At 38.0% G+C, this 27,825-nt stretch overlaps 2 protein-coding genes across 2 annotated transcripts; one reads left to right on the forward strand and one right to left on the reverse strand.

Annotated features, from left to right (window-relative positions):
• Positions 1-7,037: 7,037 nt before the first annotated feature.
• Positions 7,038-12,413, reverse strand: kctd2 (potassium channel tetramerization domain containing 2). Its single transcript, XM_053341684.1, has 6 exons — positions 11,854-12,413; positions 9,910-10,018; positions 9,015-9,106; positions 8,686-8,781; positions 7,367-7,492; positions 7,038-7,232 (listed from the first exon to the last, which is right to left on the reverse strand). The coding sequence occupies exons 1-6, from the start codon at positions 12,187-12,189 to the stop codon at positions 7,203-7,205; spliced, it is 789 nt and encodes a 262-aa protein (XP_053197659.1). The 5' UTR covers positions 12,190-12,413; the 3' UTR covers positions 7,038-7,202.
• Positions 12,414-14,244: 1,831 nt separating this feature from the next.
• tubgcp2 (tubulin, gamma complex associated protein 2) lies at positions 14,245-26,645 on the forward strand. Its single transcript, XM_053341673.1, has 18 exons — positions 14,245-14,289; positions 14,934-15,096; positions 15,701-15,829; positions 16,108-16,284; positions 17,665-17,824; positions 17,939-18,146; positions 18,237-18,436; positions 19,272-19,461; positions 19,608-19,753; positions 19,844-20,024; positions 20,784-20,964; positions 21,653-21,825; positions 23,692-23,820; positions 23,922-24,042; positions 24,287-24,430; positions 24,587-24,703; positions 24,909-25,072; positions 26,212-26,645. Exons 2-18 carry the CDS (start codon positions 14,947-14,949, stop codon positions 26,285-26,287), a joined length of 2,646 nt encoding a protein of 881 aa, XP_053197648.1. The 5' UTR covers positions 14,245-14,289; positions 14,934-14,946; the 3' UTR covers positions 26,288-26,645.
• Positions 26,646-27,825: the final 1,180 nt, after the last annotated feature.

Raw genomic sequence — 27,825 nt, forward strand, 5'->3', positions numbered from 1 at the left:
ATAGACTAAAAATGTATTGTTATGCTTTGTAGAACCTGATAATGTAATAATTTCCCAATAATGTTATAACTCCCAAAAATGTAATAAAAAAACCCCTCATAACAAAAAAAAGTAATAATGTTATTACAATATTGGGAATATTAGCTTCTGCAAAAATAAGGTTAACCTAATAATGTAATAACCTCCTGTCAATGTAAGCTTGGCATTCAAGTGGTTAAGATACAGTGGGGGAAATAAATATTTAATACGTCAATGTTTTTTTCAGAAAATATATTTCCAATGAGGATATTCGCCAGATTTTTCAAGAAATCCACACATATAAAGAAATCAAAACATTTAAGTCCATAAATAAAGTTAAGTGTAGAGTGGAATGAAACAGGAAAACAGTATTTAACACACAAAGAAAAAGCAGATCGTTGCAAAACTTTATGAGTGCATTGGTTACAGATGTATTTCAAAACTTCTGAATCTTCCAGTAAGGACTCATAGAGCCATTAACTGGAAGTAGAAGAAACCACACAAAGGACCTTATCGCAAGATTTTTTCCCAGGGAGTCAGAAGGACAATGCGCTCTCACCCTGCAAGACTCTGAGGAAAGGCATGTTGAAGCTCATTTAAAGCAACATTTGGACAAATACTGGGAGGATGTAATCTGGTCAGACAAGACGAAAATGTAACTTTTTGGTTTCATACAACACACCATACGAGAAATGGCACTACACATCACATCACAGCATCTTGAAGCTGTCGTTACAAACAAAGGATTCTCCACCAAGTATTAAATACATTTTAGTTAGCGTGTTTCATTCCACTTTATTATACATAACTTTATTTATGTCTTTAATGTTTTGATGTCTTTATGTGTGGATTTCTTGAGTTAATATCAAAGTCTGCTGAAAATGTCATGTGAATATCCTCATTGGAAATAGGTTTACTGAAAAAAAAGCTGACAGGTGTAATACTTATTTGCCCCACTGCACAAAATAAATGACATTAATCTCTATTTTGTTGGACATATAAAGACATATCTCAACATCTCTGCACATAAAATCAAATCTATACTTAGTGTGAACTGAAGAAGTTATCATCCTATTTACTTTGATGTCTACAGTGACCTTTAAAAAATGATGATACAAGTACCAATTCAAGTACCCTTAAAGTGATACAGATACCAATTGAGCACTTCATTCAATACCCATCATGTGAATAGAAGCATTAAATTGCATAAAATGCCATTACTCATTGCATTAATAAAGTCTTCAAAGTCTATTGATATTTATTAAACCAAGAACGCTTGTGTTGATTGGCTGTGAGCAAGTCCACACAAATAGTCATATTTTCTATCGCTGTGTGCAAAAAGGATCGATTGCAGATATCGTTTAACGGGAGACATTTCGATATTACTTTGTATGGATTTATTTCGGTTGATACCTTAAAGATATTGAGTGACGAGACCCAGTCCTACAGTTACCTTTATCTCAGTTTTAATGGCTTCATCCCTCGCTACACTCCATGCAAATGAAAATATATGCAAATAAGTAACTTTAACAGAAACATGAGGTAGTGTGGGTGAAACTAATCAGGATACTTTCTGAATCTTTCATTATTTAGTCACTATTAAACTTCAGTATGTTCATCATCTTTAAATCTACAGTAAACAGAAGAAATAGTCAAGGAGTCAAATCTTAAAACACAGACACATTTTATGATTAAAAACCAGACTGGGTTTTGTTAAAATTGTTACATGTAAAGAAACGACATTGGTAGACAAAATTCAAAAAATATAAAATAAATAAAAGTGAAAACAAACAAAAATTGGACAAAATGTTTTGTCAGCTTCCAAACAATTCTCCACAGTCTCCATTGACAATATTCACATTTGACATCAATACTGTTGATAAATGAAACACAAAGTAACTGTTAATAGGTGACATTTCTCAATACATCTAAATGAGTGTACAAGTGTGCATGTCCACAAACGCATGCAGGTGTTTTACAGATTAACTGGCAAAAATGATCCATGAATCAAAAAATCTTTCTTTTTGTGTGTGTTGACCAATCGGGTCGCGTAAATGCTGTCAATATAAACCAAGATAAGAGGGGGAGGTCAAGGGCAGGGGTCGGGGAGGGTCTGAAATCAGATTGGTTGGTTAATTCGTGTTGAAAGCTATTAGCTATTCTTTATCTACTGTTAAGTCGAAATGACATGACGAAGATACAGAAACGACAAAGAAACAGAACATGTGAATAGAGAATATGTCTAGTTGTAGACCAACTGTTCCACACAAGAAATCTACACCTACAAACCCCAAGAGCCATGCCTTCCCTCTGCTCCCCCCACCATGCATCACATACACTTTGCACTAACACAGAGGTCAGACAAAATCCAGTACACGACATCATAATCTCTAGAACAATGCATGCTCTCATGTTTTTTCACGTGCCCAAACAACAGAGATTTATTTAGTTATTTTTTTGCGTTTTTCTTTTTTGCAGATTTGTTAACATTGCACATTATTTGTAGACTAACTAGTGCAGGTGATAGTAAACAGTAATGGTTAAGAGTTCATTTTTGTTTTTAAAAATAGGGGTTGCTTGATTCAAATATTAAGATAATCACACAAGAAGGTTCTTTGCGGTCAGCGGTTTCCAACCTTTAAATGAAGCACTTGTGACCCTTCGTCACAGGATGCATAAAGCCGTGTGAGCAGTTCAAGGAAAGAGTGATTTATTTCTCATTTGAGTCCTGAAGATGTAAAACCATCAGGTTAGTTATTAAGGTATTATTATTATTAGTTATTAAGTTAATTATTAGTTACTAAGTTCATCCTCTCATCACCATAAATGTCGGATGAGTGGAAATTTAGTCAGCAGATGACCAAGATTCATACTTTGGAGACCACAAATGTCATGGCAACCAATCCAATAGTTGTTTCAGTCTAGATCAAAGAGGTGGACCGACTGATCAAACAATATCCATATATCCACCTATAACCATGGCTATGAAAAAGCAACGATTAGACTGAAGTCTGAAGAAGTAGGCATAACTTTCTTGTAAATATGTTTGTTTTTTTTTAGGTTGGGAACCACTGACCTTAGCAACCAAAGTTACGATCAAACTGGATTCACAAAAGGTGACAAGTACAGTAAGTGCTTTTTAAGGTTGATTACATACATCAAAAAGTGGGACCTTTCAGAGATGGCTTCAGCATGCAACTCAAGGACGTTAAAAAAAGAAAAAGAAAAAAGAAGCCGAATGATGGTAAATTTATAGTCGAATCAATTTCTGATTAGAAATGCACTGCTGGAGTTTTACTAAGATAAAAGGAGAGAGGGGAGGGGGAGGGCCTGCAGTCGATTGCGCCCTAGCTCCCCCCATCCCCAGCTCCCCTCTGTTTAGTAGCGCTGTAAAACCATAAGTGTTTGCAGCGAAAGACAAACATTTTGAATCACCAGCAGTGTAAGGGATTGTGGGTGGATTTAGCTCAAAAGTAAAAGTAATGGCACACACAGGAAGCAGCTGGTAATAAGGTTCAGTTTGGAGGTACATATAAGAAAACAATGCAGGGGGGAGAATGGGCATGTTTGGCGTGCCTCTCACCCAAAATACAAACAATAGAAACCAAGCTAAAGACCGCATTAAAACATTATACCTCCTGTTGGTGCCTCCTGGCTTTTTTTTTAAGGTATGAGAGGCATCTTATGATACGAGGGGGGAGAACAACTGTGCACAACACAGGTCAAAAAGGCACAACACTGGACACAGACAAAGGGAAACAACACCCAAGGTGCTTTTTGAAGAGGCCCAGAGACAACAAGGTGGGAGGAAAAAGTGCTCCTCGATGAGACGTTTTGGGCAATTTTTAGCAGCTCACAACTCCGATTAGTAGAATAAAACTGCACGACACACACTGGAGAGGAGAAATAAAACAACAAAGAGGAAGTCACATCAAAAAGTTTGAGCTCTGAGGCCTGACTGGACACGGTCAGGGAGCATGACAACAGCAAAAGGTACAGGTTGTTTTTTTTTTCTTCTTCTTCTTCGTTAAAATGCATTCTTTTTGTTCATGCTTGATATAACATAACTGCATCAAATATGTTCTTTATACAAAGGATGGTGTATCAAAGTGATCAATGCCAGTGATAGGTAGGTGTTTGGCGATATCGCTAATAAAGATCAGAGTGATAAAAAGGTGAGTTCGGTCTCTGCACGATGGGTAACGACAAGATGTTTCAATTCTCCATCTGATATGTGTTAATATGGCTCAGACTTTGCATTAAGTTGCTCTTATAACAAGGCTGCATTTATATACCAGTAACAACATTATATTCTCACGTGGCTCACATGTTCTTAGAAAGGTGGGGAAACAGTCTATTTATCGGTAAGTCGATTTTTGTTATTTTAGTTATTTACCAAGAAGAAATGCCAAAAAAAAATGGTTTCAGCTTCTCAAATGTTATAATTTGTTCTTCTTTTGTATTATATAATTATAAATGTAATCATATTTAGGTGTTATACAATTGGTTGAATACAAGCAATTCCTTCGCCTCTACTTTTGGTGTTTTTCACTATTTTCGAAAAAATAAATCAACATTGATGAAAAAAATAATGAATTGTAGCAGTGTAATTTGGTGGCGACTAATGATTATTTTCATTACTGATAAAATTTGCAGATCATTTTCTCGATGAACTGTCTTATACACAAATATACTTCACAGTTTTTTACTATTTTATCAACATTTTGTCTATTAAATGTCTGAAAATGTTAAATATACAGTGATATAACATGGAAAAGAAGACAAATCCCTAACCCTAACCTCATGTAAGAAGCTTTAACCAAAAAATATTTGACATTTCTGCTTGTAAAATAACACAGACGATTAATCATTAAAACCATTCAATTATAAACAATTTCATTTAAAAAATAGCCTGAAATTTCCACCGCCATTAAATCAAAGACGTGAGCAGCGACTCAGAGGTGTGAAACCAGGCTGGTATATACTGTTACAAGTCTATAAAACAGCACCATCATACAGCAACTTAATGTCAAGTATACTTCAAGAGAAATACACTTCAGCCAAGTTAATATCTCTATCTGCTGGCACAGAAAAAGAAAAAGTGTGAAATAAAGGCTTCCCTCTGAAGCTCAGAAAAACCGAAGACACGTCCCATCTGGCAGCTTGACTTACAGTATAATAACGTCTGTGATATAATGTAGGCTCAGGTATCTCAGGGCTTTAAGCGTGAGGAGTACAATTCAGCTTGCGCCACAGTTGCTACAAGTGCTGCAGAATGAAAGACAACAACACAGTTGGGTTGGGTGGTAAGTTAAGAGAGGGGGTGTCAACGGAGGCAGCTGCAAAGTGAATGAATATTGGCGTGAGAGTAGCAAAATGCCAGAGAGAGAGAGAGAGAGAGAGAGAGAAGAGAGAGAGAGAGAGAGAGAGAGAGAGAGAGAGAGAGAGAGAGAGAGAGAGAGAGAGAGAGAGAGAGAGAGAGAGAGACAGACAGAGAGAGAGAGAGACAGACAGAGACAGAGAGAGAGACAGAGACAGAGACAGAGAGAGAGAGAGAGAGAGAGAGAAGGGTGCTTCAGGGTTTTTGAGGCAGCATACAAACTGGCCACAGTCCATCGACTTCCCCCCGCCACGCCACGCCAGTCTGGACAATTGGCGATGACAGAAGTTTTTTCCGTATCCCTAATTACAATTTCAAGATATGCAAGATACCAAAAAGTAGGATATTTAAGAGAAAACTTATTGACAGTATCTGGAGTTATTTTCGAGAAACACTACAGAAAAACGTGCAGCTGAAAAGCTTGTGATATTTCAGTCATGGACAGAAAGCAGAGAGGCACTGCATACACTTACTCACACCTTTGTCACCAGGTGTTAGACCTTCAGGAAAAAACTGGTTATGAAAACTGATATTTTTTCTCCAACCGTTTAAATAGACTCATCCACCAGAATACGTAAATATATGACAACTATGATACAAGAAATCAATAATTACACCATTTTGCATTCAATTTTTCATATAATTTCATCATGTATAGCCTATATAGATTTATATAGATTCCTCACATGCCTTGACAAGTTGTACACAGGTGTGGTTTAGTCTTTTTTGAGTCAGTTGTTTTCTTTTAACGTGGGAATATCCCAAATCTTCTCCCTGCGAGGACAGATCAAATCGAGCCCCCAGAAAACAGGAAACAAAGAGGAGTGAGTCGTTTGGATGTTTCCAGCAGCGCCATTTCCCTCCTGTGCCGAACCAAAGGCAAGCTCTCAAGTTTTAAAGACCGAAGAGAGGCGAGATAATGCTGCACCAGGCCGGCTCAGGCAAAGAGATTGGACTCTCCTCCTCCACCTAACGGACGTCCTGGCTCGTGGTTTTTTTTTGTTGTTGTTGTGCCTCGGACGTCAGCTGAGGAGTCCGGGAGTTGAGTCGAGACGGAGAAACGACTCCAGTAACGGATTCAGGTCAAGAGAGAAGCTCAGTCTGTGTGGAGTTGTGTTCATTCCTTTATGTCCTTTGAGAGTCCTGAGGAGGTTTTCTGCTAAGTCGACAGAGCCAGATGTAGAAGAGAGAGAGAGGGAGAGAGAGAGAGAGAGAGGGGAGAGAGAGAGAGAGAGAGAGAGAGCGAGAGCGAGAGCGAGAGAGAGAGAGAGAGAGAGAGAGAGAGAGGGAGGAAGTATCCTGTCTGTTAATGGCGATGATGATGATTTATAGTAGCTCCGACCTGGGTGTCCCATCCATTGACAATAACAAGGGGGGGGGGGCTACAATCAGCACCGTAGCCTGCACCGCTGTGACACTGACCATCAAAAAAAAAAAAAGCTGCAATGAGGAAAACCACTCACTTGTAACTCCTTTAAACTCCTCCTGAAGTGTTCGTAGCCGCTGACGGAGGAGAAGAAATGAGAATACGAGTCAGGGTCGTGTTGCAGCGCTGGAGGAGAGAGAAGGATGGTGGAAGCTCCCCGCTGTGGAAAGGCACACCGGAGGAGGGAGAGAAGGAAGGAAGGGAGGGAGGGAGGAAGGAAGGGGGAAGTCGATGATGAAGATGATGGCGATGGTAGAAATATAGAGGTTGGGGGGTAAACTTGTGGATCTCGATGCAAACTGGAGGGAAAAGTTCATGTGGTTGTTTTTGTTTTTTGTTGATAAAGTGTTATTTAGCTCAGGATGCGAGGTGGTCTCTTTACATCCGCGAGCCTCGCTCTTGAAGGATCTGCGAGGGAGGAGAGGAGGAAAGAGCATCAACACAAACATCGTTAACATCATCATCATCATCAATTAACATCATTTTTCCACCTTCTGCTGCCGAGGTGAGTAAAGGGAGTCGGGTACGGTAAAGTGGCTCACCTTGGCCTTCTCGGTGGGCTCTATGACGATGCCGTTGGTGGAGTTGTTGAGTTCCCGGGAAACGACACATAGAAACTCCGCCTGGTCCTCGTTGCCGTAGTTATATGAGGAGCCGATACTTATAAGCTGAGGATGTAGACAGGAAAATTATGAGGATGACTCAATGGAGGAAAAATAAAGTAGTATGTAATAAGCTTTTTTTCCTCTTAGGAAGGAATAAATAATGGTAACAACAGTGTGAAACAATAAATAATGTCTACAAAAAGCAAGAAAAGTGTTCTCAAATATCTAACCCTAACCCATTTTTATATTTCATACCTATATTAGGGCTCGGTGGTAATAAGACACCTGAGATTTGGTGCAGATACCAAATACTTTTTTCTAACTTTAATGGACATATTTTTCATTTAACAACAAGAAGAAGTTTTCTGAAGAGCTGTACAAGAATTATGCCTGAACATAATAATCTGAAGTTGGCAAAATTATTATTTAAATCTGGAACTATATGCTCGAGAAAAATAAAACAGTTGATGAATCGATTTGTCAAACAACAGAAAATTATTCTGCAGCTATTTTGTCCAAAAATTCACCAGTTCTTGTGTCTCTTCTCGTTCAAAAAGTAAATATTTTCTTAATTTTGTAATATATTATAAATTCATATTTGGGGGTTTTGGAAGTCAAACGTTTCAAGTGTTTTAAGTTTTCTGAAGAGCTGTACAAGGATGTTGCCTCAAGATAATAATCTGAAGTTGACAAAATTATTATTTAAATCTGGAACTATATGATCGAAAAAACAAACAAACAAGAGAAGCTTAAATGGTCGATTGATCGATTTGTCAATCAACAGAAAATATATCTGCAACTATTTTGATTTTTAATCTAAAATGCCCAAAATTCACCAGTTCTTGTGTCTCTTCTGGTTCAAGAAGTAATTATTTTCTCCTTCGTTTTTCTTTTAATAATAAATTGATATCTGGGGGTTTTGGATTAGCAGCAATCTGAAGATGAAACCTCCAGAATAAAGGTAACATCTTGGATAGACGCTGGATAGATAATCAGAAATATGATCATTGAAATAATCAATACCACCTTAAATCTGCTAATTATCAGTATTTGATAGTTGTCACTGCACTACAGACACATTTCAGTCTGTATTGATACAACAACAGTGCAATTATTGAGCATTTTATTGGATTTTTTCAGACATCTCTTCATGTGTGCTTCATGTGTGTCTGGAAACTGAAGTGCTGAAACAACTAAAGCGGAAACTAAAACATGTCAACTAAGAAAAAAAAAGAAAAAAGCTGCATATTCTGCACCTGCTCAAACTTCCAGCCGTCCGACATGGTTGAGACCATCTGTGTGAGTTCCTCCTCTTGGCACTGTAGTACTCGATACACATGCTTCACAGGGCCCTGGGGGACGGGACACACACACACACACACACACACACACACACACACACACACACACACACAGTTACTAAAACAGCATCAATACTCTTCACATAAATGTAGAACAGGAAACACTATTTTGGTTTCATTTGTAGTTGAAGAAAGTCTTGCACACGGATCCATCAGCCGCTTCTATTTTCAGTCCTCTGACCTGTTTTAATTGTTTTGAGCTGTTTCTGTTTTTTTTAATGTACCTGAGATGTTCGGTTCTCGTTGTCCCGTATCCTCTCTTTAACCAGCCTCACCAGAGATGCGATGTTGTAGAACTCGGCTTCTTCGAGAACGCCTGAAACCAAATTAAAAAAAGCAAAAAAACAGGCAGAAATCAGAACCCACAGACGTATCCTGAACATATGTTTTATAATGAGTAAGGCTGGGTATCTCTGTACTCGATACCTTTTAAAAGGATGAAGTCAGTTAAAAAAGTGAGATTACCTGTATGTGTGTATAAGTCAAATCTATTAATAAAGTACATTTAAAAGCAACAGCAGATGACCAAAGTGCTGTACAATCACAATATCAAAACCACACAAAGACTAGCATTACAGATAAAAAGACTCATACTGAGTTAAAAGTATTGATAGAAATAAACCAGTACCAAACCATAATTACATTTGACCCATTTTGTACCAAGATGTAGGAAAGAATTACTATTTATATATATTTTAGTATTTACTTCCTGTTAATTGTTTTATGTTCCTGTGTTGTTTTATCTATTCCTGTACAGCACTCTGTTTCAGCTGTGGTTGTTATAAAGTGCTATATAAATAAAGTTGAAGTTGAAGTTGAAGTTTTTGTCGCAGCCAATCATCGCAAGCGTTCTTGGATTTAAAGCAACATGTGATCAGCCCACTAAAGCAGCAGCTATGACCTTTACAGTCTGTGGTGATGATACTTTACTGTACGGTTTTGTAATAAATATTAAAATACTGTAATAGGGTAAAAATCTTTTGGATGGGGAGGAGTGGTAGCATTTTAGGAAACTGAAGGTATCGAATGAAGTCCTTTTTTTGGTATCTGTATCACTCTACAGGAAGTGGTCTAATACTTTTACCCACATCTTTCTGCCGGGGTCGAGATCTTTCTTACCTTCCTCAGCCAGATTTTTATCCATGATCAGTTTTCCGTGCCGAAGGTAATTGAGGATGGGGCCGAAGTATGTGGGGTCCCTGTCGATCAGGTACGCTCCTGTCTCGTCCTGTAGGAAACATGACAAGAGTCGGAGTGAGTGAGGAGCGATCTGACTTCAGTGTTGAGTCTTCAGCACTTCATAGAAATCAACAGTACAAACTAAACTATGAAGTGAAATAATAATAAAAACATAAAGTAATGGAGGAGAGTGACTTTATCTCCAAAATCTCCAAACAGTGTTACTCACCTTCTATCATCCAAACATACATTTTGTCAGTGATGGAAGAAGTATTCAGATCTTTTATGAAGTTTATACAGTTTCAGTTTTTATTGACATTGTCCAAAAGGTAGTGGGTGATGGTGGTGGTTGTGTACTGGAGAGCATTATATTAAAAAGTGTTCCTAATATTTTGCCATTCTCATGTATGTTGATGGAGTGGACAAAATATTAGGAACACCATTTAATTGAATGCACCTCAGCACATCAACAACACCCAATACGAGCCCAATAATAAACATAAAGCAGAATTATCACCTTTCTGATGATGTTAACAGAAACTGAAAAATGCATAAGCTTCATAAATGTAGAATTTAAAGCAGAGATGTTGTATTGAATTGCATTAAATTGCACAGGTGTTCCTAATAAAGTGGAAGGAGGGCATATTTTGTGTACTTCATAATTACGTAACATACATCTGTTGCACATATCATACAGAAAGTGTTAAATAGATATAAAATGCTCTTATATATGCAGCACATTTGCAAACACCTTACATGGAAATATTCAAAACTTTTTTGCACACCAAGTATTTTATTTTTATTTATTATATGTATACACATATTAGGGCTGGGCGATGTGGACAAAATCAAGTATCATGATGAATTTGACCAAATACCTCGATATCGATATTGCAATGATAATGTAGAGATGGCTCTTGACGCTTTCACAAAATATTTACATGATGAAATGTTTGGTAAATAATCATCGGTAATGTGGATACAATGACAAAGTGGGTAAAAGGAAAATATCCATATAATATTGGTATACTGAATATATATTGCTGTTTTTAATTCTTTTAAATCAATTTTTTTTAAATATTTTGTAAATAAATCATGACGCGTGCTTAAATGGTGTCACAGTACCTATTAAGCTTTATGTCAGATTTTTGACTTTTTTCATCAAATATTTTATATTCCAAAATCTACATGAACTAATTAATACATTTCCAAATGAGAGATAAATGTTGTTTTATAAGAAATGATCTCCCTTATAAATCATGTCAGTATCCATGAAAAACACCTGAACTTAGATTTTGGTGCTTAATGGGAACATTTACCCTAACAGCTGAAAACATTAGTTAGAAAATTAGGGAAGTAATCAAACGTAATGAGTTACATTAGTTTGATTAAGTAATAGAAATAGTTGCATTACTTATTACATTTTAAAAAGAGTAACTAGTAATCTGTAACCTATTACATTTCCAAAGTAACCTTCTCAACCTTGATTTTTAATCAGTAATTCAGGTGCACAGATTTACACATGGATCTATGTTTTCTCAGCTGAACCCAGGAAGTAGTGCAGTGGAAATTTGTGGAAATGTTTTATTTTATTTTATTCTATTTGTTTTGTGTAATTCTATGCCTCATGTGAGCTATATCTTTTCTTCTGCACAGCACTTCTGTGGTTGTTTTAAAGTGCTTAACAAATACCAAGTCGGATTGGATTGAAGTAAATATTGCTTATGCTTTATGCTTTATGTTTAAATTAAATTAAATTAAATTAAAGTGTGCTCACCTTGTCAGAGTCTAGGTTAAGTAAATGTGGGGCTGCTTTTTTTGCATTTGGCTTTAAAAAAAATAAAAATGGAAGTCACCATAATAATGAAATTAAAGTGTGCTCACCTTGTCAGAGTCCAGGTCCGGGTCTTCTTGACACAGTCTGAACAGGAAAGATTTGGGGTCTCTGCACAGGGTTTGCTTGGTCGTGATGAAGTAGGTCCCTCCGACGTTCAGACGCACCCAGCGGGAGCCCGGTTTCTCCACCGGGGAGCTCGGGTTGCTCTTGGCCGGGAAACCGAACACCGAGCGGCCGCCGGCGCTGCTCGACACTCCGCCGCCGGGACTGAGCACCATGAGAGTGGGGGACGACAGACGCACGGAGCCGCCACGGACATCACGGTGCTCGGTCTGCTCGATGGTGCCAGCGCCGCTCGGCTCCACGACATGCAACTCAGCCATGTTTTTGCTATCTTCTATCCGTGTGTGTGTGTGTATGTGTGTGTGAGTGTGTGAAAAAAACCCAGATTAGCTACCGACACACTGCAGGGGGAAACGATTCCTCTCAGATTTGTAAACACAGCGAGGCGGACATCAGGGCGTTGCTGCTCGCACTCGACCTCCTCTGTACCCCCCCTCACCCCCCTCCTGCAGCTGAGAGTTAATAACACACAAACACGACTACAGGCGGCTGTGTGGTGTCTGCAGCATCGTGTTTAGCAGTCCCTTCACAAGATAAATTGCTCATTCTTGTCTATTCAAACGCTAATCAGAGAAAAAAGGCAATTCTTCCGGGTTGTAACGTGATTACTGTTTACTTCCGCTGTGTCATCGGTTTTCAAAATAAGAGTAAATATAGTAGATATAGTATAGTTTTCCATCTCCCTGCAGCAGAGTTGGGAAGAAGGGCGATATTAGACGCTTTTTAAGGGCGCTCAAGCCCCCTTAAATTTGATCTCAGCACCCCTAGACATAAATACATTATTATTGTACCCCCCCTCCCAAAAAAAATAAAAAATAGAGGTTTGTGTAACTAGAAAACCTCCACTTGTCTAATTTTAAGAACAGACTGAATTGAGGTGAAAAATATTATTATTATTATTATTATTATTATTATTAGTATGTAATGCCTGCCTGGATTTGGATTTTCAGCTCAGATCTTTATTATTTTGGCAGCATAAAAACACTAAATGTGAACAAAACCTGCAACATAAGCATGATAAAAACACTGCAAGTGTTGGTACTATGCACACAATTCAGCACAAAGTACAGGATGCATGTTTTATCTCATAAATAATACTAATAATCTGCATGCATTTGGCTGATTTATGCAAATGACTCTCATATCTGTTGTTATATGAGTGAATTACTGAATTAAATCAATTTATGAATGTGTTTTATGTTGTATGTAGACTCTGATTTGGATTCATCTTACAGCTCAGTTGCATTTCCTGTCTGCCAGGGCTTCAAGCTATCAAGAATAAAGGAATTCAAGCGGAAAGCCACAGGAACCACACAGGATTTGTAATGACCTTTAAGCAATGGTTTGACTGCTTTTACTGTAATACAAAGGCCTGACTTGTTTTCAGATGGGAGCGTGCATAGTGCTCACTCAGCAAACCTGCAATAGTTACGACATATTGATGGAAAAGACGATTGAATAGAGATATGAATTCAGTCAAAGGCAGTGGTTCTGATAATGTTGGCAAAAGGCTTTTTCAGAAGATACATTTCTTGTCAAAAACACTTCACTTTTTCATTCAGTGTGCTTTTGAATCAGTGAAACTGGAGGTTTTGTTGATGCGAAGTTGGGAAACATCTGGAAAGAAGGGAGCAGGGGAAGGCTTTAGTTTGGAATCATGAGAAAAACAAACAAAAATAGAGGGTACATTTTAATCCTAAATAAATCCATTTGAAAAAGAAAGCAAGAAGAGTAGGCAAGAAATGTATAAAAAAGACAATGGCAGGTTAGATTTTAAATGTTTTCTAAAAACAGTTCTTGTTTATATGTAATTTTACAGAATTTAGCAGATGTGCAAAAGTTGCTTAATTTGAAATGAACTTCAGATAAACTTTTAAACACAATTTAGCACAGAAGGAGGACTGTGGATTCTGGCCCCCATCACTTACATTGTAAGTACACAACTGTACAATTTGTATATATATGTATGTGTATAATTTCCATTTAAAACCTGTGCAATAACAAGATCAAACTCAGGTATCTTATCATTCACCACAATATTGCTCTTGTACATAGCCTAATGTTACTAGATTTTTTACTATATAGGAGTCATTATTTTGAGATACTAAGTCATTATTTTGAGATATTAAGTCATTATTTTGAGATATAAAGTCATTATTTTGAGAAAGTTTCTCATTATGTTGACTTACAGGATCTTTTTTCGGCGGTTTCCTTTATCTTCCACAAACAGTGAAGCTGTAATGCCACCTTCCAACCGGTGGTGGCAGCATCGAGTCGTCACCACCTTAAATTGAACCATAGAAGAAGAAGAGTGTTTGAGTCGCTGTGGGCGCGTTGATGCTTTTATGCAGGACTGACAGGTACAGTACTGACACTTTACACCTGTTTTACACCTGAAATACAGCTCAAAACCACCGAATAACGATATTAAAAGCTGTTTATGAGCCGATACGTTTCATTTGGGGTCAGCTAGCTACAAGTTTGCATCCTCAGTTAGCTGTATTTAGTCAGCTAGTCAACAAGCTAGCGTCTAATAATGTTGACTATTATTAGAGAGAATATCAGGTTATATATCTATTAGATATACGTTTATATATGTATATATGTGCAGCCTTTAATGTCGCTGATAGAGATAGTTATTGCCTCTGCTCTTTTAAACTGCGTGTGTTATCTGTTATCTGTGTGTTTGAGCCAGCAGCAGTGATGGTGTAAACTCAGGGATGTCAAACATGAGGCCCGCGGGCCAGAACCGGCCAACTTTCCTTCCTGTCTTTTTTTCCTTTCTTCTTTCCTTCCCTCCATCTTTCCTTCCTTCCATCTTTCCCTATTTCCTTCCCTCCATCTTTCCTTCGTTTCTTCCTTCCTGTCTTCTTTTCTTTTCTTCTTTCCCTCTTTCCTTCCTCCCTTTCTTCCTTCTTTGAAAATGAATTTGACCCCTCTGGTCTAAACTGTGATGGTCTCCTCTCTCCTCTCTTTCGCTCTCCTCTGTCCTCTCTGTCCTCAGCTGTCTCTGAGCCATGAGTGAGTTCAGGATCCACCACGACGTGAACGAGCTGCTCAGCTTGCTTCATGTCCGAGGAGGTGATGGAGCAGAGGGATACATAGACTTACTGCAGAAAAACAGGACGCCCTATGTCACCACCACAGTGTCTGCTCACAGTGCCAAGGTAGGGTAATACACATTTAGATATAGTCTAATACAACTTCCCACACACAAACTGATGGATAAATGGACAGAAACAGTGGTAGTGGAAGTATAGAGACCCCTAAGTAAAAGTAACAATAAAGCAAAAATACTCCATTACAAGTCCTGCTCAAGTAAAAGTTGATAACACGTATTATGAGTGATGTAGTATGCAGTATTACAGTAAAAGTACTGCAGTATTATGAGTGATGTAGTATGCAGTATTACAGTAAAAGTACTGCAGTATCATGAGTGATGTAGTATGCAGTATTACAGTAAAAGTACTGCAGTATCATGAGTGATGTAGTATGCAGTATTACAGTAAAAGTACTGCAGTATTACAGTAAAAGTAGTGATATATTATATATATGATATATATTATATATGACATCATTAGATTATTAATAGTGAAGCATCAGTGTTAGAGCAGCATGTTACTGTTGTAGCTGCTGGAGGTGGAGCTAGTTTACACTACTTTATATACAGTTAGCTAGTTTAGTCCAGTGGTTCCCAACCTAGGGGTCAAGCCCCTCCAGTTTAAATCATATCTGAAATGAATGTGTTGTTGACTGTTATTTCATTTCCAGGTCAAATTAGCAGAGTTTTCTAAAACTCCTGAGGATTTCTTGAGAAAGTACGAGGAGCTCAAGTCCAAAAATGTTCGCAACCTTGACCCGCTGGTCTACCTGCTCTCCAAACTCTGTGAGGACAAAGAGGTATGATTTGATTGATTTACAAGCTGACAATCATGTGGTTTTATTTCAATCTCATCCATTGTTTTTATGGATTTGAAATAATTAAGACGAGTAAAGAATAATTCCTTACCTCTTAACAATAGCAGTAGTGTTAAGAGACACTACTGCTATTTAGAGGCGTAATTAGTTAAACAGATACCAAAAAAGCAAGACATGTATTCACCAGATTTCTCCCATGTTTAAGAAATGTTCCTTATTAAAAGTCATAACCTTTTTTTTTTGTCCTAATGTATTTGTAGACGCTCCAGTTCCTGCAGCAGAATGCCAAAGAGAGGTCAGAGTCATCAGCGAACACAACTTCAACCACATCTACCAGTTACACACTGCCTCAGACCAGCACTAAGATGTCCATGCAGGAACTGGACGAGCTGCGAAAGAAGCTCGGCAATGTGACGGCCAGCTCCAACGCTCCGCTGGTGAGGCATTTTTCTAACTTGGGTGCAGTAGATGGAGAAGTTAATGTTAGGTGAAATTGTAGGTGGGGGTTTGACAAGATCTGAAAGAAACAAACAGAAGATGGAAGATGAAACACCCATTTTAACAGGATTTACGTCTCTGAATTGATTTAGATTTTACCTGCACTGTTTAATGCTATCCTGTCTGGGGTGAATTTTAGAAATCACAAATATTTACTGTTTTTTGACACATTCGTTATTATGATTTCCCAAATCAAAGGTGACATCTGCATATGTCAAAGAGACCAAAAGCTATTCAGATTAACCATCATATATGATAAAAGATATGCATGAAATCATCACATTCGCATTTTAGATTAAAATATGACTGAATGATTGATTTCATTTCTTGAAATATAAATGCATTTAAACTGATTAATAGACTAACAGGAATTTATGATGAGCCATTTAAGTTGTGAACTGTCTGTAAATAATGAAATTACAAACTAAAGGACAGATTCATGCATTTTAAAATCTTCAAATCTTAAAACAACAGTCAGGTGCCCAAATCAACATTGAAGCCTGTTTTTTTTTGTTTTTTTTGCTGTAATCATTCCTCTTGTTCATACTGACTGTTGGATGATCCCATCATGATGCTCTTAAATTGTAAATGATGGAAAGCAGAATCCAACCCCCCCCCCCCATCTGTTCGGGTATTATCAGAAATGATCACGCTATATAACCATTCACTATGGGAATGCATTAGGAGCCTGCATAATCATTGTTTCACTATTATACTAAAAATACCCAACATGATGGAGTCACACAGTGTTATTGCTGTGAGGCCAGCATGGCAGGTAACAGTTAACTTTTTGCAGCGTGCTCCAGGTCATCATGGCAAATTATTTTGGCAGCACACTCAAGCCATGGATGTATTAGAGCTCTAGTAAAACTTCCCATGCCATCATTGACGTCATGTGTCAGAGAACGGTCAGAGTCAGCAGGCGAATAAGCTCCACCTTAGATGAAACTCGGAGGGGTATAAAAGAATGGATGTCGCAGATTGTGATTCGGTGCCTGGTCAGCGGACCAGAACCCGGTTTACTTGTGTTATGCACAGTGAATCTAATATTGCATTGAAGGGTTTTGCTGCAACGCTGGTGGGAATTCAGGATGAGGCATTTATGTTGTCTGTGAACTGTCTGGAAATACTGAAATTACAAGTTAAAGGAGGAATTCACTCATTTTCAAATCTGTCTTAAATCACATCAAAACCTGTTTTTTCTTGGTGTAATACACTGAGAAAAACATTTGCTCACTATTGTGTTAAGACTGACTTGAAAAATTGTTAAACTCTTTATAAAACGCTGGTGAATAAGGTCATTTTTGATTCGTCTGCAGCCTGCTGAAGTCACACGGAAGATGCTGAGAGACAAACACAACAAGAAGAATCCCACTCAGCCCAACCCCGTGTTTCCTAACTGGGTGTACGACCGTCCCGCTCTCCTCGGAGACTTCATCACCAGCCCCAACCCTCCAGGAGATCCAGCTGTGCCTGTTGGTAAGTTATAATGTTTCATCTTTGTTCATGTGTCCTACTAGACTCCAGTTTTAGGTTGTTGTTGTTGTTGTTGTTGTTGTTGGTAGCGTTTATAAAGATGTGATCTGTGGTCAGGTACGATGCCGCTGCCCGCTCAGGAACAAGCTCTGGTGGAGGATCTGCTGTTTGTCCTGATTGGAGTCGATGGGAGAGACATCACAGCTCAGCCCGTACTTGGGAGACAGAACCGCTCCTTCATTGTCGATACAACACTGGACATGTCTGTCAAGGAGCTGGTGAACAGGATATTACCAGTCGCATCGTATTACTCCACTATAACACGGTGAGTATGCAAAAACACCGGGATAGATTAGTTGTTCTTCTAAATGTTTAAGAAGACAAACTATTAGATGGTGTTGTTTTTGTCGCTCAGTTTCATTGAGGAGAAATCATCCTTCGAGTATGGCCAGGTGAATCACGCTCTGACTGCAGCGATGAGGACCCTGATGAAGGAGTACCTGATCCTGGTGACTCAGCTGGAGCACCTTCAGCGGCAGGGCCTGCTGTCCCTGCAGAAGCTCTGGTTCTACATCCAGCCCACCATGAGGACCATGGAGATTCTGGCCTCTATTGGTAAGACTTTTACACAATGCATTTATGGTGTTTCTTGATGGATCTGTATGAACGTTTTTAACCTGAACTCTACTTTAATGGGTAATGTTGCACCTAGTTGGAGCATCTCCCTCTGTGTGCGTCACTGTAATAAATACAAGATTGTGGGAATGAAGAGCCAAAGAAAGGAGCCGGGTTGAGGGAATGAGTGGGGCAGATTTACTTTTTTAGGACCAGAAATACACGAGTAATATCAGCATATAAAGTATTACATAGTATATATATTATATACTTGGTTAAACAAAAAATCCTCTTTTTGATGAGCTGCAACAATTATCCGCTTGACTGATTCATTGATAAATATAAAATGAATTGGCATATAATCGTTTTAGTAAGTAAGTAAGTAAGTAAGTCTTAGTTTCTTTTCATCTGGTGTTAGATGGAAAAGCAAAAAGGAGACACTTGTTAACTATATGTATGTCATTGAAAACCACTTAATTACGTCAAGATGTCAGAAAAGTGCAATCCTTTTTTTTTAACCTGCACTAAGACTAATACAAAAATCTGTGCCAATATCAGCTGATATAGGTTGGAAAAAGTAAATATACAGGCTTTGTTATGACCATCCTTAAAAATATCTGCTTCTCTGAATGAACACCAGTTACTCCTTTTAACCACCGGGGGGCGATCTACACCAGGTTTTGAGATTTTGAGATTTCAGAAAAATTGGGACAAATATTGATCACGATGTTAGAAACAAAATGTATTCATTCAAAGATAACAGCATTAATTAAACTGTTATAAAGAGAAGTGTGTAATGCTCATGCTTTCGTATCTGTTTCCACTGTCTTCACAGCGTCCTCAGTGGACAAAGGAGAGTGTATGGGCGGCTCAACGCTGAGCCTTCTCCATGACCGAACCTTCAACTTCACGGGTGACAGCCAGGCTCAGGAGCTGTGCCTCTACCTCACCAAAGCAGCCAGCGTCCCTTACTTTGAGATACTGGAGAAGTGGATCTACAGGGGTATCATCAAAGACCCGTACAGGTGCAGCTGCTCTCAAATAAATAGGCCGATGATTGGAATAACCGTCAAATAAGAAAATATTTACAATATTGTCAAATGGCTTTTATTTACTGTCTTGTGTCTACTTTGTGTTTATTTCTTCTGAAGTATTTATTGTGTCCTCACAGTGAGTTCATGGTGGAAGAGCATGAGCTGCAGAAAGAGAAGATTCAAGAAGATTATAACGACAAGTACTGGGATCAGAGATACACCATCGTACAGCATCGGATTCCCTCATTTCTACAGAAGATGGCTGACAAAATATTAAGCACAGGTACAAACAAAATAGACTTTTTAGGGGCTTTTCATCTCTTTTCTTAGAAAGAGGCTTTTATGACTGTTTTTTTTTTTTTTTGTTACATAGGGAAATACCTGAATGTGGTTCGGGAGTGTGGCCGTGATGTGACGTGTCCCGATGCAAAGGAAGTCCTGTACACACTGAAGGAGAGAGCGTATGTGGAGCAGATTGAGAAAGCCTACTACTACGCCAGCAAGGTGCTGCTGGACTTCCTCCTGGAGGAAAAGGAGCTGGTTTCACGTTTGAGGTGAAGTCAAAATATTAAAGTTTATAGTATGTGCTTAATTTTATTTTTAACAATAAGTGTGTGACAGGAAGGATAACAGAGAGAGCACGATGTGTGGCAAAGGTTGTGTACTGAATTCAAAGTCATAGATGGAAGCAGAATCACACCAAATTTGTTCAGGCCATTAAAACAAGCAGCTAGGTGGAGGAAACGCATTTATGGCTTGTCGGTTGTAAATCTGTGCCAACAAACTAGTGGCAAAATGGCTGAAAAGACACAATGGCTATCAAGTTAATAATCTAAATAAAATCCCATATTGACATTTAAACAGTTGAGTGAGCTAATTAAAAGGTATTGTTTTTTTGTATCTGGTATTGAAAGTTCGGCAGAAAACATCTCATAAAACATCCTGTCAGTCGGAGTTAGTATCTTTGATCAGTTTTGTGCAGGTCTGCAGATCTTTGGGTATTGGCAATAGATTATTTCAGACAAACTGGACCCTGTTAACATAATGTGTATCACTAACATTTTATAACAAGTAAGAACAGGTTGTTGGGGTATTTATTAAAGGAATTAATAGCATGGTGATGCTGTCAGTCAGCTGTAGTCTGCAACACACACCTGAAGCTTTCACTCATAGACATTGTAAACAGTTATCAGACCTGCAGGGTTTTAGTTTGATTTATTTGGGCTAAAACCTCTATATAAAACCTCTATATACTTGATCTCAGTATATAATTGTTACTATAAAAATGTTTGTGCATGTGTTGTTTTTCTTAGATCCATCAAGCACTACTTTTTGATGGACAAAGGTGATTTCTTTGTGCACTTCATGGACCTGACGGAGGAGGAGCTAAAGAAGCCGGTGGACGACATTGTTCCTCCTAGACTAGAAGCCCTGCTGGAGCTCGCTCTGAGGATGAGCACGGCCAACACAGACCCATTTAAAGATGACCTCAAGGTGAAGAGAACATAGCAGTAATCCTTTTTGCCCAAATATGTGCATCTCAAAGCACTAAAATAAACAACAACAGGTTTATTAAAGACATCTGAATAGAAAACATGTAAGATTGACCTGTTTGGGACAGAGGATTATATTATAAATGTCTGTAAAAGTATACATCCTGTCATCCTGTCATGCTGTCACCCTGCGTTACTCCGTGTAATCACATAGTAAAAAAATAGGCAGTGATTAGACACACATTTTGTCAGCTTCCCGACTTGTGCATCAGATATCAGCTTTTAGGAAGAAGCTTTACTCAGTCTACTTGTTTATTTATAAGGACCACTAATACATACATCGTCTTAATGGGTGACACATCACACAGGTTCCTCATGCAGCTTAAGCTCTCTAAGAAAGAAACTCCATCAAAACTGGAATTGTGTGGAGAAAACTCATCCCAAAAAACTCAAAACTCAAGGAAGAAATGGAAGAAATCTTAAGACAGGACCTCCTCCTCCTCCTCAGGTGGCTCGGGGGTTAATAGGAGCTGCAGATGGGACTATGGAAATTATAGTCCATCCATTACTCGTATACTAATGCAGTTAAACCTGTGTAGTCTTCCTCTACTCTCAAACTGATCTCATGATTTGTGAGTCATGCTGCGTCACACTTTATAATGTTTTAACCTCATCTCCTCTTTCCACAGATCGACTTAATGCCTCATGATGTAATCACCCAGCTGCTGCGGGTGCTGGCCATCGAGACTAAGCAGGAGAAGGCCATCATCAATGCAGACCCTACAGACGTGGCTCTCAGCGGCCTGGAAGCCTTCTCCTTCGACTATATTGTCAAATGGCCGCTCTCGCTCATCATCAACAGGTTCCAAATGTTTTTTATAACTTAAAGAAACTTTGAGATATTTCAACTGGCATCTTGTGCTGCCTCATAAAACATCAATATAATTAAACGTGTGGTAGTTTGAGAATGTACGAGACACATTTCTTTATTTTAAGGGAGACAAAAATCCAAATTAAACCACTCAAAATAAAGTAAAAAGTAAAATTTGAATTACTTTAATAGTTCTTCTTTAAAGGTACAACCAGACACATTTTAAGACATAAAAGTACTCTACTTTAAATAATAATGTGTGTCTCATATGGTTTTTCCATCAAAAGTTCAAGCTCATGTTTGTGCTCGCGGGAAAACGCCCTAAACTGAGATTTAATTCAAACTGTCCACCTTCAGCGGATGAATGTGAAAACAAACATACATCATTCTACACAACATCCAACTGGAAAAGATTAAAAAGCAAAATACATCTTTGGGTGGAGGAAGGATTTAAATCAACCTGACACACCAGATGGTTTTTTACACACACAACGACCTGAGAAGTCGTCCATATAAACAGTTTGGAAAAGGGCAGGCGCCTTCAAAAAATACTTGGCAGGTGATTGGATGAACCATCTGTCGATCACATTGCGAGGCAGCTAGACTCACAAAATCACATGAGAATCCTTTTGAGGATGGTGATCTGTCAGAACCACTGGTGGTTCGCACACAAGTGCATAACTTGAACCCTGACGAGATGGATTCTCCTGTGATCTTGTGATGTTGTGATTTCACAAATCCAGCTGCCTCATAAGATGCACTTTAAATATGCGTTGAGAAAGCATTCATTTTACAGGCAATAATAACATTAGTGAAGCTTTGTTATTGAGCAATAAGACTGAAAACATCTTAGTCTTACGTAAGATAAACACACACTACTTTTAAGCTTCTCACTGATGCAAGTTTCTTCAAGTATAAATATATTTATATTATTCTTATTGTCAACAAATCTAATGAAAACTAACCAAAACCAACAATGTGTCGCCAACTCTCAATACTTTCTGTCTTCACTATTCTGTTATGTAAATCTTTTTAAAAAAGGTCACAAATTTATAGTTTTGTTGTTTTTTAAGGCTCAATAATTTTCTAAAAAAGCTGAACACTCAAACAGGTGAAAACAGTTTGTTTATTTGGGTTATTTATTTTCAGCAGCAGATAAACACACATTTGATGCTCTAGTGAGTATTTCTGGTATTAAGACGGTTCATTAGAGTGAGTCAAAATATGTGACTACATGCTGATTCTATATCCTTTATACTACGTGCTACTGATCACATTATACTGCTTTTACAGTATATGACAAATTAAGCGTCGTACTAGAAAATGCAAAACCTTTCACAACAGCAAACAACTGACAGCTGTTGTGAAAGGTCCGTTTTTGTTTTTTTCCTCTTCTTTTTTTGTGATTTCAGCAGGTTACAAGACATGTAATACTGTCCTCCACATGTGCAGGTTTTTCCTAATCAATTTCCGTTGTGTGTGGTCCACACCCAGCTTTCTGGAAATGTTATTGTATTGATTTATATTTCTGCTTTTACTGTCTGGTTTGAGTATATTGATTTTTCTTTTCACCTTTCCAGTGAACACACTCCCTAGTACTCAAGATCTGCTTAGAAGTGTTGTCACCCAGTGTTGAAGTGTGGCTCTTTGATTGTTTTTAATAGTTTTTAGACCACATTGGAGCTCTGTGGCACAGAGAAATAAGCTATATCAGGCTTTGGATACACACACAATGGTGGTTGTGGTGTTTTCATGGGATTTGTTGACAATAAGAAAATTATGGAACATCCTCAATTTTAACACGTTTAGTAAAAAGCTGTAATGTGTCTAATCGTTGCCTTTGCATTCATTTCCCAGGAAAGCACTGACGAGGTACCAGATGCTGTTCAGACACATGTTTTACTGCAAACATGTCGAGAGGCTGCTGTGCAACGTGTGGATCAGCAACAAAGACTTCAAGGAGTACTCTTTACATTCTGCCAAATGGTGAGCTGCCTTTTTAAGCAGATATAGAGCTTGAGGTGATTTTTTTTTTTTAAGTCCAGCAAAATATCCTCATACTCTTTTCAAACTTGCACTGCTCGTAGGTTTGCTGCAGCATTCGCCCTCCGTCAGCGCATGCTCAACTTTGTGCAGAACATCCAGTACTACATGATGTTTGAGGTGATGGAGCCCACCTGGCACATCATGGAGAACAACCTGAAGACAGTGAGTGATTACTCACTTTTATCATACCCAGTGGCCTTTGTTCAAATGAGAGCAAAGCTAGCTGACAGCCTAGTTTTACTCTTGTGTCCCACTGTCCTTTTAGCCTGTGATGATTCATTGTTCATATGAGTTTGTTTTTCTTGGTTTGAGGACAGTGGATAAAAAAACTCACAGGGTTCAGACAAGAATGTGATCTTATGTTTGTTATCTTTAAGCTGACCTTGTGTGTCTTCTCCTCCTACAGGCGTCAAACATAGATGACGTACTTTGTCATCACACTAGTTTCCTGGACAACTGCTTGAAGGACTGCATGCTGACCAACCCCGAGCTGCTCAGGATCTTCTCCAAACTCATGTCTGTCTGTGTCATGTTCACCAACTGCATGCAGGTTTGTTTGATCAAGAACAGTCATTTCTGCTCCTGGACAATGTCTTCATCCTAGTATGTAGGAGTATTCTTATTGCATTTGATGTTCTGAATCAGTTACTTGAATCAGATTACAAATAATTGCTCTAACATGTTTTCTTTTTCTTGACTGTTGTAGCGGTTCACTCAGAGCATGAGATTAGAGCGTCTCTCTCTGGAGCAAGGGACGATGGAGGGGCCTCCCACTCAGAATGAACATGCAGAGGAGGCAGAGAAGAAGAGGCTGACGACTAAGGTATTCCCACTCTCGCCAAGGCCTAACCAAGTAGATTGTACTGTAGGAAATGTTCAGATTCCTCCTTTGAGTTTTGGAAATATGTGAACATGAATGCTACACTAAAAACAAAAAGTACTTCAGCTCTAACCCTTTAACAAGGTTTTGAACTTATTTTGTTTCTGGTTTCTTTGGACAGTAAGTTTATGTTCCTTCTTTGCTCCAGTTTTTAGCTGAGCACGCCGACACCCTTCAGTCAGACGCAGGCTTTGAAGCCACCATCAGCAAGTTTGACAGTAACTTCAGCATGTTGCTGCTGGACCTGCTGGACAAGCTCAGCATCTACAGCACCAACGACTGCGAGCACAGCATGATCAGCATCATCTATAGGTAAACCTATTAGCACTCAGAGTACCAGACACAGTTATCACATTTCCTTTCTTCCAGGCAGCCATTAGTTTCTGTATCTATGTCATACAGACTAGATGTAGTCTCTGTGGCTAATCTTATCTCAGTAAACATCATGTCTACTCTGTAGTTGTATTTGTCATCACTATATGGTAATACAACTCAAAGTACATTTAGAAAGTGTACAGCTGGGGTGTCAAACTCATTTTAGTACAGAGGCCACATACAACCCAATTTGATCATGAGTGGGCCGGACCAGTAAAACCATTGCATAATACATATACATGCATACATATATATAACTTTGTCCTTCAAATCTACATTGCATCGCAAGTCAACCATCAGATTGGATGTGCACTGGATGATCAGAAGCCTTGACTGAATGGCGAGTGAAAATAAATGAGAATATTGGTGTTTTATTAAAAAACTGGACTTAATTTTCTCACGCTTTTCACACCCATTGGATTCGGCCGAATTTGACTCCTTGGTGGGCTGGTTCTGATCCGCTCGCTGTATGTTTGACACCCCTGGTCGAGAGTCTCTTACTGTGTTGTTTTATAATAGGTTAATACAGTGATAATGTGTGAGATTGTGTTTTCAGCTTGTTACGCTGCCCCCAAGTGGCCAAAAAAATCTATTGATGCAACCGGCAAAGGTGGTAGAAATGTAAAAATAAAGGGCTGAATACTTTTTTATCTAACTTGTGGCAAAATACTCACAGTGACCCCTTTTATTGTGCAGACTGGGGCTACAATTAATGATGATCTTTTGATTACTTAATGTCAGTAAATGGTGAAACATGTCAATGGACAATTTCTCAAAGCTGAAGATGCATCTTCAAATTTCTGTTTTATACTGACCATCAGTCCATAACCTAAAGATAATAAGTTTACTAGGATATAAGGCTAAAGAAATAAGAAAATATTCACATATTAAAAAGCTGAAACAGGAGAACTTGATTTTCTGTACTGTGCTTTGTAGCTCAGTCAAGCCTAAACCAAAATGAAATCGGCCTTGTTTTACCAGAATGTGTTGCACTGTATTCACTTCAATTTGGATTTAAATAATCTCAATATCAATGTAAAATTAATTCAATTAATTCAGCTGTTATTATTTTACAGGTTGGACTTCAATGGATTCTACACTGAGCGCCTGGAACGGATGGCCATAGAGCGAAGTCAGAAAGCAGCAGCGTAGCATGTTATACTTTTGTGTATGCAAGAAGTCACCCAGCAATAAAAAAAAGTGCTTCTCTCCCCTGATATCTGTCCATCTGTCCAATGCTAACCGTCCAGATAATCACCATACGGACGTCAGCCACTGGTTCAAAGAGCTGATATTTCAGTGTGTGTATATAATATGTATTGTATGAAATGTAGAGTTAATCTGATGTTAGTCTGATGTTTGCAGCATCATGTCAATGCTTCAAATGTACATTTTAAGAAGTGGAACTATTGTTTATTCAGCTTTGACAATGTAAGTCATAACACTCCTTATGGGGAACTTATTGTACCTGTACAGTGACAATTTATGGTGATAATTAAAACAAGACTTAAAACAAGCTTTTCTCCAACTGCTGCTTGTTTTCTTTGTATCATTTGACTTAAATTATGCCTTTTCAATGTTTAAAGTAATAATAATTTGAATTTTGTGCAAATTTGTTGTTAAAAGTTGCAAGTTAATTGCTAATATATTGTTGCTTTGTATCATGTACAACAAAGACTGACAATTGAACACTCCCTACTTGTTACTTTGAGCTGTGTCAAGTTAACCAAACACCCGGAAATGTGAGAAGACCTTCAACATAAAAGCACGCAGCTTGTTTTAGTAAAAAGTAAGTAAAAAAAGTAACTTTTTAAAATTTATTTTCAACCCTGTTTAAAACTGATAACGGTTTACTTGATAAGCTGTGTTATGCACTTATTAATTTTACCATTTTAATTTGATTGTATTCATTGATCACTTTTATTAATGCAACTAATGTTTTATAGTTGTGTTCAATTCTCTATTGCTTTTAAATACTGAGGTTTTAAAAAAAAAGTGTGATACAGATAAATAAACATAATAGCATTTTATAAAATAGTAGTGTTAAATAATTAACTTTTAAAATAAAAAAAAGTATTTTTGACTTCAAATTACAAGGCCTTTGTTAATACTTAATATTATATATGGACCACTCATTCTTGATATTACTTAATTGACTTAAAAACTAAAGTTATACGTGTGATTGTTGCCAGTCTTTGCACTGTGTTTGAGAGGTTAGCATCTAAAGTTGTTGTTTTTTTCAATAGATGGTTGAAACAGAGAACATAAATGATAAAAGTTTTATAAAAGTACCTTCAATTGTAAATCCAAGAAATACACTTTGCCCCACATCCCGCTCCTAATGCATAAAATTAGTTTCTTCTCAGAACCATTTATGACCTGTATGAAATCTTTAAAAAATATATCTTGATGATATTGATACTGCCTGCTGGATAACTTAAAAACATAACATTCTGACTTTTTTTTTTCTTAGAGTTAGCATTGCTAGGCAACGGTAACGCCAAATGTCCGAAACGTTACGTAAACTTACTTACGTACCATGCGTGACGTCACAAACGTTGCAACCGTTGCTCCGTGTTTCACCTTTAACACTTTTTATTTTCTCTACTTGTCTGATTCATTTTGAAACATTTTCATTGTCTGTCGGAAGTCTGTTGCAGTGTTTTTACAGCTTGCTTGACTACAGCTAT

Source organism: Scomber japonicus, chromosome 20 (assembly GCF_027409825.1).
Source record: "Scomber japonicus isolate fScoJap1 chromosome 20, fScoJap1.pri, whole genome shotgun sequence".
Lineage (NCBI taxonomy): Eukaryota > Metazoa > Chordata > Actinopteri > Scombriformes > Scombridae > Scomber > Scomber japonicus.